At 41.8% G+C, this 11177-nt stretch overlaps 1 protein-coding gene across 1 annotated transcript in view; it reads right to left on the bottom strand.

Annotated features, from left to right (window-relative positions):
* Positions 1-833: 833 nt before the first annotated feature.
* Positions 834-11177, bottom strand: part of UNC13B (unc-13 homolog B) — a 211056-nt gene continuing 200712 nt past the window's right edge. Inside the window, exons 40-44 of the mRNA XM_034072659.1 lie at positions 11081-11161; positions 10539-10686; positions 5252-5344; positions 3987-4146; positions 834-2812 (exon numbers count right to left, since the gene is read on the bottom strand). Coding sequence (XP_033928550.1) covers positions 2527-2812; positions 3987-4146; positions 5252-5344; positions 10539-10686; positions 11081-11161 — 768 coding nt within the window. The 3' untranslated portion in view covers positions 834-2526. The remainder of the gene's footprint in view (positions 2813-3986; positions 4147-5251; positions 5345-10538; positions 10687-11080; positions 11162-11177) is intronic.

Below are 11177 nucleotides of genomic sequence, written 5' to 3'. Positions count from 1 at the left end.
TGTTACAGGCAAAGAAAGCATCAGGTACCTCAGGCTTTTCCTCATCCTTTGTCACTGTTTAGCCCTGCATCTGATCAGGATGGAGATTTCCTTCTTGAAGAGTGTTCAGCCTCCCTGGACTCCTTTGCCCATCAGGACTGCCTCCTGAGGGACTTGTTGCTAAACATGTTACCTAAGGAAAAAAAGCTGTCTTGGACCACAGAAGTTCAGAGACCTGCACTCTCATGGAATACAAGCCTCTGAGTTATTTGAGACTGCTGGAAACAGGCAGCAGCCCCCAAAAATGAGGAGGGGGAGTAGATTACTTGACATCAAGGTTTATTCTCTCACCTCTTGTCAATACCATTTACAGAGTATTAATGCTCATATCAGATGGAAAGCCACCGATCAAGTTTGACACATACTTATTTTTCTTCACATGCTATCTGTGAAGTATTCTACTTTACAGATATCCTACTGCCTGCCTGAGTCTTTCCACTCAACACCTTCAGGAGGCTACTTGAGTGCAGAGAGAACTTGACTTAAAGGCCAGACAGAAGAAAAGGATGTAAGTTATTCTTTATGGTTTCTGCAATGTCTCAGCTTCTTATCAAAAGCCAAGAACTTCAGGGAAAGCTGTCAAAGATGGAGTGACCATGGAGGAGGGGGAATTTTCTGACTCAGACCCTTTGCTGGTCATCTACAGCACCACAGAAATACCTGTGTGCTAAACAAGAGTAATTTGCAAAGATGTAGTAGCAATACCACCCTACCTGATATAGCAAACTCAATTACGGTTACACTTCAACAGATGACTCCAAATGCTGCTAAAAGACTTTATTAAAGACTACTAACAGTTCTCATAACAATGGCACGTACAATGATTCAAAATCATGACAAATAGCATGGAGTTTTGAAGAGCGCTATTATAACACACCATGGACAACAACAAAGCAGATGTGCCATCTCAGAGCTCTATGGGCAGGCCCATGAAATAGGAGTTACACAGCTGTACAAGTGTCAGAGAAAATAGAAAAAAAAAGAAAAAAAAAGGTCATTCAATACACAGTCCTTATATTTATTGACAGTATTACAGTACTTCATGGGCAAGGACTGGCTTGTTCCAGCTGCCCTTTCCAGAGCACAAGGGCAGCTGGAAATAGCAAAAATATATCCCCAAAGTATCCCCAAAACAATAGGAACCCTCCAACAAACATACCTCAGGTGTAGCCACTTCTCCAGACCTTCCTGCTTCTGAATTTTCAGTCAGAAATTCTGACCTCCCTGCTATCACTTTGCTCAGGACAGTGTTTTGTTTTGCAAGAAAACAAAACAAGGATGCTTCTTTAAGACAGTGCAAAAATATTTTCAATGGTATAGTTAAAACACAGATTAATGACAAACAGCACAGATCAACTGCAGCACGGCCAACAGAGACTCAAGATAAACCGAATGGACCTGCTGCTCTTTGACCAGCACTCCAGACTGAGTGCTTACAGAGGGGAGACGTGCTGATCTCTCCCAAGCAAGCCATCATTTCTGGGTTCATAGTGAGGAATGGTCTCAGCTACTACAGGATAACAAAATGCTACAGAAAGCCTGCAAGTATTAAATTATCCAACCCTATGTCAAATAACTAATGAAAGAGTATCTAAGCAGAAGAAGTATATAGTAGCCATGCTATTTGTCATGGCTCTAATGTTGTTCCCTTCCTTACCGTGTCAGTCACGGTAGCCAAAGTGTGACTTGCGGAGTTCAGCAGCTTACAGCAACCCCGTGGTGATGCAGATTTCCCAGCAGCACATGGGGATTTATATTCTCCGAGACACACAATCTAATTACAATAGCAGGGCAGCTGCAGTCTGCTCCTGCTGTATTGTCTTTGCAGCTTTTGGCTATGAGATCTTAGGCCACTCTGCACTTGTCCAACTGATCTCATCCATGCTCACAGCAGCACATCCACGGTCATATTCATCTGGTGTGCATCTTCAGAGCAATTTGCAACTTATTTTGTAAGCAGACGTTGAGGTGTCTGCGTATCATATTGGGACATCGGTATAACCTGTGCCAGAACATCCACTGGCAGCTCCACAGTACATGAATTCAATGAGAGATAACTGTGATTTGCCAAAGCCCCAAATCGTTCTTCTTCTCCCAATTTCCACACAGTTGTGTGTTTGTATCGTAGTGTGATTATGTAGAACCTTTTCAACATCTGCCAACTTCAGAGGATAAAATCACAGTGCTGCATATCAACAAAACCCAGCATACCCAGCCTCCAATATAAAATAATTTATATATGCAAAGCAGAATTCGCATCTTAAATAACAAGAGACTGTCTCATTCTCTATGGTGTCTTAACCCAGCTACTAAAAAATAAATAACTCACATCAGACTGATGGGTTTGTTTCCTGTACAGCACACGTGCGCTATCAGAGCTGACAAAGACAACAAGAAAGAAACTTTTGTGATTAATAAAAGAATTGTTGAACACTTGCACATATTGGCACAAGGCAGAAGAGAAAAGGGAACACTACACAGCTCAGCTCAGGTGCCTTCCTCTGTGGAGCGGGACTCAGATTTCAACTTTACAAATTCTCTGGCAACTTCATCATTGGTTCTTTGAGAGAGAATCCTCAGGATTGTAAGTCCAGTCTCATCCATGTGGATCCTGCGCCCCAGGGGGCACCAGCAAGCACAGCTTCCTTTGTCTGCTATGTCTCTCAGCTGCATCACTGCTATTCCCAGTACCCTGTCCTCCCGAGCAAAGCAGTAGTCTTTCACACAGACTTGGAGCTCATAAGCATCAGGACCGTCTTCATTTCCCAATATGCTGAAAAACACACACAAGTTTACTTACAGTTTCTCATAATGTATAAATTACTCTGCAAAATAAAGTGTCAGCAGCTGGTTAGAGTGCTTTGATGACCCACAGAAAACTCTTGTCTACATAAAACCCTGGTCAGAGATGGAGGAGTAAAAAAAAAAGAATGCATCTGTGCATTTTTGTTGGTTTACAGCTGATACAGACAACCTGTCTAGTTAAAAAGAAGAAATGAACAACCCCTATCAAGTTGCCTTTGTATGTGTGTGTGCTAAACTGTGGAGTAAGAGGAGCAGAGAACATTAAAGCCATGCTAATAGATTTTCAACTCAGATGACTTTAAACATTTTTGCTTCTGTTAAGGGTTGCTTCATTTCAATAATTAATATTTTAATTAGATGAAGTCTTTGTTAAAAATTCAGAACTTTCCATTAAAGCAAAAGCTAATAAAAATACATCCCCAAGCCCCTCTGAGGTTTCTAAAATTAAAAGAATAATTTTAAAAGGGCAACAAAAATCCATTCTCTTAGAGGAAGCCTGTCAAAGAAAAATTATATGTATGGTCCCTCTCCCCTCTCCCTCGAGATGTTTACAGTCTTTTGCTGTTCATCTCTTTTCCTCTCATTCTTAATGTATAGCTGGGTGAGCATTACTCTGTAGCTCCCTTTGTTGAGCCTTCCAAGAACGAAGATGCCTCTGTAATAATGAAAGCCAAATAAGCAGAGTTCAATAGTCCATGTTGAGAGGTACTTCAATTTTAGCAGTGCAATTTACTACCAGTTCCAAGGGCTGAAGTACTTGTTCCCTGGAAACAAATTCAGAAAGCATGTCCCACGGGTCAAGCTGGGATAAAAACATTAATATTCAAAGAACTAAATATATATAATGAACTTTTAGCCTCAACTCTTACCAATAAAAGTTCATTAAAATGATGGAGCACAGTAAAGTAGGTTCATAGATCATGCAGTGCTCTTCAGAAGGCAGGCAGAGGATGCTGCTGATACAAAACAGACCTCAGCATCATACCCACATTTCCTGCCAAGACACTGAAGACTGGCCAAGCTACTGGTTCATGTACTCTTCTGGGCCCCAAGCAGGCTGTCTGTAGACTCTGGAAAACCTTCTCTGCCCTCTTGCACCTGCACTTGCTGTGTCAGATCCCCAAGCTATTTTTCACACTTACAAGTGAAAGGTTTCATTGTATTTGGGAGCCCAGTTGTTGCTCTTTGACTTGGTTGTGAACTTCCTCTTCTTGTCACTCTGTTGGGGCCCAATCATGGTGATTTCCACAAATGGACGGAACATGCCAGATGTCTGCCACTTCAAGTCATTGGCTGCCACAACTGGAAAAGAGAGTCACAACCTGGTTTACAGTAAATACTCATTTTTCCTCATTGCTCTGGACACCTTTCCAGTCTGCTTCTAATTGTTTCAGAGGACAAAGTCCAACTCCAGGCACACTGGTGCCCCTGACACATAGCCAGGACTTTTCTGTAATATAAAGATATACTTTTTTGCTCTAATTTAAGTTCTGTGATGGGCATTAAACGCTTGGGGCATCACTTAGCTTGTGCCATATGCATAGTAAAGAAACTAGTACAAAAAAAACAGGTATTCCCACAGCTCTGGGCAGACTGCCCTGCCAGTTCAGTGCTTAGGTCTACATTACATATGGAATGAGATAAAAAGGGTGGTGGTGGGCATTTTGGCAGATGACAGCAAAGTCTGTGTTGAAAAGGAAAATGAGATTGAAGGTAAGAAAAAGCCCACGAGCTGTGAGTGGTCCCAGAGCCCAGAATTATTAGCTCTTTAATTCTCATTCACTCTCTCAGGTCACTGCAGGGAACAGACTGAAGCATGGGAAATGGCTCTGAAAATCAGGTTTTACACTGCAGTGTAGATTTAACCAGAATAGAGGCCTGAAGAGCTATTTATATAAATCTTTAGAGGAAACTAAAGTAGTTAAATATGCTGTATCCAAGCAAAGGAGACGAAGGAGGAAGAGGAAGCCTGGGATGAATCACTGCTTGGGTTATTTTCAGAGCAGCTCTTCAGGGACCAACATGGCCTTCAGGATGGGGAACAGGAGCTTCTGAACTCTTACTGGCTCTGTGATCTCCTGGTTTACACTGAGCAGTTTTGCACCATCACCCTGTCCTGCTGCCCTGTTCTCTGCAGCACAGCCTAAACTGTGGCGCCTGGTGACAGGCATCATCTGATCTTTGTTTACTTCATACAACATTGCCAATAAACAACAGGACAGTACATTGGTCTGTCACTGGCTGGACAAGTTCGTTTGCCGTTTCTCTCCATGTTCCTGATATAAAACAGAGAAAACAATCCTGGATTCCCATTCCATGAGCTAACACAGAAATACAATGACTGCCAAGTGGAGATTTTCCCCAGTACAGACACACAGCCTGAGCAGCAACACATGCCTTGCCATACCTTTCACTGTGACCTTGTGTTCCCCAGTTCCAGGGTGGGTATACAGGTCGATCTGTATAGACACTTCCCCCACAGGATCATCCACACCAGAGCCTGTTAGAAGAAAATTGATACTTCCTGTGCACAAATGGATTAACGTTCATGGGCACCCGTTTATGGCTTCAGCAAGGTAATATAGTGTTTTCACAGCACACCCTCCATAGTCAGCTTTTCAGTCTGCACTGAAAAGGTAACATTAATGCAAGATAACATCAGGCTTGCATGCCCAACACACATAAACACTAGCATTTTTTGCACTCTACCATGAAGATCACATCCTGTTGAGAATACTAGTGAGAATTTTAACAGAATTAAAAGACCTAAAGCTCAACAAAGGACCCTCACAGACAGCAAGGATTTTTCAGAGATTCCCACCAAGCTGTTGTGTGTACATGCAGGCATTCCAGTGGTGGGCATTAGCATTCCTGTCCACCTGGGGGAGAAGGGAGGATGAAAAAACCAACAAAACAAAGAAAATACACCCGAGAGGAAGTTTAGGGAAAAAAAGACAAAGATGTTAGAGATTTATATGGAGCCATTGTGCAGTTTCACCTTCCAGGAACCTTTTTCCATGTTGTACATTGGCTACAAGTTGTTGCCCTGATTGCCTATCTACTTCCCCTTGGAGGTTAATGAGAACCCCTTCACTGTTACGCATCAAAAAATATGAGAGAGAAGCACTCACAACTTGCATATTCATTTCCCTTCATCAATAAGCCATGGAGAAAACAAGATGTAGCTTCACAGAGGAAATGACAGCATGTTGTAACAGAGGGAGAAGATTTCATGAACCTTACAATTTGTGTATCACAATGTTTTCAACCTTTTAACTTTTCATCATAATTATCAAGCAATACGTGAAAATGACTTTTTTTCTGTGTAAGAAAGTCAAGATGTCACGTAAATTACAGAAGATGGCTTTGCAAAATGAAAATTAAGCTTTGATAATAAGATAGTGTGATTGATTTTGCTTTCTCTTCAATAATTATCTGACCTCAGGTTAGCAATGATGTTGTAATTGGGATACCTACAGGGTAACTGAGTACCTACTAACAGCAATGTTATTTCGTCAATTTTGAGGCTGAGACATATCATTAAGTGAAAGAATTGGTGCGTTTGAAGCTGAAGGAGCTTAAAGGATAAAATTAAATAAACATTTAGATTAGATAGATCTAACAAGTCACCTTTCATGAGAACACCCTGCAGGCAGCAAAACCAGTCGTTTAAAAAACAAAAGGTTGAGAGCTAATCTGTGTAATTCTCTGAAGAGAATTACATGGCATGGAACTGTAGGCAGTGAAAGTCACATTAATATACAAAGATCTGAACAACCAAAACAGAACCTCAAATTATTATCTTAGGGTAGATTCTCATTCTTGACCTGAGTACAACAGCCTCTGGACTAACATTTGCACTGTTTTCTCCCCACTTATAAAGGGCAGTGCTCCTTCTTTTCTGTATATAAACACAGAGCTTTGAAATTGGAAAGCTTAATTAGTGACCTGACCCACCTGATAGTGCGGGTCTGTCACACTGTTGGCATTTTCCATGCGAACAGACAAGGTTATCAACAGTATATAACAACTTTATCAGGCTACATCTGCAGAAATACCACTGTCAAACACTCAAGTCTTAACTACACTAAAGATGTAATTAAGAGGTTGTAAGGGAGACACTCATGCTTCAGAGCCCTGACAGTGGAATCATTGCATTACCTTTGAGGCAGTAAAAATACAGATATTTTTTCTACCTTCATTCTCATCTTTTCATACAAAAATCTTGTTCTATTAACCAAAATGCTCAGAGACAAAAAAAAACTCCTTGTAGATGGCCAGCGAAAAACTGTACAGCTTGTACAACTGCATGCATACACGTGCTTGCACAGTCAGTGACAAATTGATTTAAATCTTGGCATGGAAGTCTCATTGGTATTGCAATACTGGAAGGTGAAACCGCAGAACTAAGCTCGTGCAATGGGTTATAGATGTTATTTCACCTAAGATAATGGAAAGACTTTGGACAGCAAACAATAAATTGAGAGATGAAACACAAGACGACTTAATTTTTTAGGGCTCTCCTGAGACTTTTAGTTACCCCCATCTTCAAGCCAGATGGTTCATGAGTGCATATCAGACATGACCATGTGCTACAGTAGCCTGTCTCAGTAGGCGATATGCATGCAAGTCCAAGATTTGAAACAGCATTACGCAGCCCATGGTAAAGGGTAGGTGAACAAGTCCATAGCATCTCTCAGAAAACAGTCCATTTTCAAGACAGCTTTCATATCCCATTAATAAATCTCAAGCTTGGGGACAGGCTCTCAGGCAAGGTACAGACTTCTACAGCGCAATCTGTGACTCTGTGGGATGCAAGCATTTGGTGAAGGTTCACTTCTATAGGGAGCTATGGGGAATGGGTCTCTTTGGAAGAGGTTTCTGAGCATGGGCAGGATGACTTCAAAAGCAAGGCAGTTGGGTAATGTTGTTAGGATAACAACATTAGTCTTGAACATACCCTTATCTGGAAGAACGTCCTCATTAGCGGTAAATCTAATACCTTTCCCATCATGCACTGAGACATGAATTCAAAAGGCAAGAAGTGAGCAGGACAGAGAGAGAAGAGTATGAATTACAATCCAATTAGTGTTGTCACTTAAACAAATAAAAGACAAATATTCTTGCTCTTAATAGACAAAATATCTTTTTAGATCTTCAACACCAACACAGGCTTTGGAGAGCAAGGTTGTCTGCAAGTAAGGGATTGTCTGGCTTAAATCAAGAACAGAATGTGTGCTGCCATAACTGAATCACAAGCCCTGACCCAACTTTGTATAGCAAACATTTAACAGCATAGTGCTATAGAATCCTTCTCAGTAAGGAAGGGAGGGCAATAGCTACCTCAGAAACTGGAAGATGTGACCATTGAGCAGTGAAGCAAGAGAGGCAAACAGTCACCATTTAAATATTTCCACATGCAGCCCCCCAAATGCTTGTGAAAAGCTTGAGTTATTCAGATCTCATCTGTCAGAGAGCTCTGGTAAGCACATGTCAGGGTAAATACTGTTCCTCAAACCCGTGTGTAGATCTCCAAACCAATCTGCCAACTGGGGTTACTAAGGAAGTGTCTGCAGCCCCAATCCCAGGAGCAAGTCATGCTTTTCTCAGACACATTCCATCATTGATCATATAGAAATAAGGTGGTGTAGCTGAAGTCTTCTATTCCCTAAACAGGGCCCAAAACTCTCAAGCTACTAATGTAGAAGATGATGATCTGGACTGGCTCAGACCCATTATCTGTCTTCTAAAGTGGCTCAGATCAGCCACAAAAAGATGTCATCAGTCAGCTATAAGATACAGTGGACCACCTTGTAATGAGTGCATCTTGTGTCCTAAAGCTAGAGCTGCACCCTTCCTAAGTTAAAACAAAACAAAACAAAACAAATAAAACCAACCCTACAACCCTACACACTTCCATGGCAACTCTGTATATTCCTGTTGCTCTTAGCTCATGTTCAATCACCTTCATGTATCTGATAAACTCACCCTCAGTCGAGTTTTACAGTCAAATACACTGCAAAAAGATGCTTTCTTATACCAGCTTTGAATTTGCCACTTTTCAGCTTCAATGGAGCAACTTCTTCCTCTAATTTTAAACACTCCTGACTGTAGGATGGAGCGTAGAACAGCAGTGCTGCACATGCCCTCATATCTTGGCTCATCACAACAACATAATAGGATCCACATACAAACCTAGCTTTAATTCATGGTCTGGATATATAATGGGAAACATTCACCGTAGAGCAGCAAAGATTGAAAACACACTGCTCACACAAGTTTCCTGTTAAAAACTGTAGCTCTAACGGCAACAGTCAAGTTCCTGAAGTCTCCCGTGGATGTGGCAGTCTTTGACATGTCTGGCCACTGGATGTCATCGTTGCTCTGCTGGGACACAGCTAGAGGACCACTCTTAAATGCGGGTACTGACCCTTTAAGTTCAATGTTTTAATGCAGTGTGTTTCAGCCTAAGCTGCTTGTGCTGCTAAAGGCAGGGATGATTCAGTCCCTCAGAACTGAACTCAAATTTTTAACTTTAGAAACAAACCTTGTTTTTGCTCAAGAACTCACAGTGATTTCTCCACTGGTTGGGGAATGCCAGTATCAAAGAGTCATTTCATGAGGGAAAATTGTGTTGTCTTGGAAGTGCTTTCCCCTTGATTTAGGGATCAGTGGGACAGTATGCTGACAGAGTTAGTACAGTTTGTGGGGTCAACACGTCTCATAGGCTTGGAAGGAATGAAGGAAAAAGTACCCCAAGAAAAAAGATGGTAAAAAGACACCCCCATGGAGTGGAATGATTTTGCTGCTGGGATGTAGTAGTCCAATGCCAAAGCTTGTATTTAAACACCCTGAAAACCTACAATATCAGTTTCAGTTTTGATCTAAACTTTAATGGATTCTGTCCTCTCTTCTTGAAATCAGTGAGATTCAGTCAGCCACTAATGGTCCCTTACTGATGGGAGCAAATTATTCTGTACAACTATCTCGAGATGTTTACATGAAAACAATGAAACATAGAGACAATTAACTGTTTCCCCCTTGCAGGTCAATGAAATAGCACCATTCTCATGGCTTCCCAGAGAGCTAACAAAGAACTCCAATGACCCAACCCAGCAGCTTATTAGTATGCTGCAGTGATTTGTAATCATGTAGCTCACACACATCCTGTATTGGCTGCAGAAAAACAGTGCTTTCGTTGCTCTCCTACGAGACTTTTCCATTTACAGGCAGCATGTAGCTCTGTGACTCATCACTTCCCTGTCAATCAGGACTACACAGGCTGCTGGCAGAAGGCCTGTGACACAAGCACCAACTAGTTTCTGTGGTGGTGTCTTGCTGAAATGGTTTCTCACACCACTGTGTAAGCCTCACTACAGTAACTTCAAATTCCACTTCAGTCACCCACCCACATTAATTCATGAAACGTGACTGTTAAGTGAGGATTGCAGAAAAAAGGACCAAAAACACTCCAGGCCCTATGCTTCATAAATTTCTGCTCTCTCAAAATGTAGTTGAGTGGGAAATAACCCCCTTCTCCTCCACTTCTTCCCAGCTTCAAAAGCTCTGAACTGTCATGTTTCCAGAAATGTTACTGCCAAAAGCACTCTACAAACTGGCAGTACAAGACAGAGTAATTACAAACAGAGCAGACAGCTCCATTCAACTTTGCCAACAACACAAAAGAGCCTTACCCTGAGCTGTCTGAGTCTGGACAAAGGTTTTGATGAGAGTGTCTGTGGTCTGAGTGTAGAGAGAGAGCGCATATCTAAGTGACTGCAGGTCTGGACTCTTCTCCAAGAAGGTTTTCTTCAGTCCGTTCCCACCAGCATGGAAATATTGCTAAGAGTAAAAAGAAACAGGTAGAAAATGTGGACAAACTGCAACCAGTAACCAACATTTACATGCTACTTGTGTGTGTGGATGGGAAAGAGATGGAGGAAATTCACAAAACGGCTTCTGTACTGGAAACCCAGCTCTTAGACCAACTGATACCTATGACTCATGGCTTTCCTCTTCCAAAGCACTATATAAATGGGCTGGCTCCAAGTATGCCAATCACCTGAGTCTACTCAGGTGTACACAAACACGGCAGTATCACTCACTTAGAGCCTTTATCTTGGTAACCACAGCACCAGACTCCAGCCATCTCTTGAACTGGCACAGGCACTATCCTCCCAAATAGTATTTGGGGATGGAGCAAGGGAATGACTGAGACATAAATGGAATCACTTACTTTGATCGTATCCAGTGCCAGATCCAAAACAGCACACTGCTTTGGAGTGAGACTCCTAGTTTCTTCTCTCACCATATGATCCTGTGAACAACCATTA

This window comes from Melopsittacus undulatus, chromosome Z (assembly GCF_012275295.1).
Source record: "Melopsittacus undulatus isolate bMelUnd1 chromosome Z, bMelUnd1.mat.Z, whole genome shotgun sequence".
NCBI lineage: Eukaryota > Metazoa > Chordata > Aves > Psittaciformes > Psittaculidae > Melopsittacus > Melopsittacus undulatus.
Note: the sequence above shows the minus strand (reverse complement) of the source record. Positions and strands in the feature narration are given on the sequence as shown.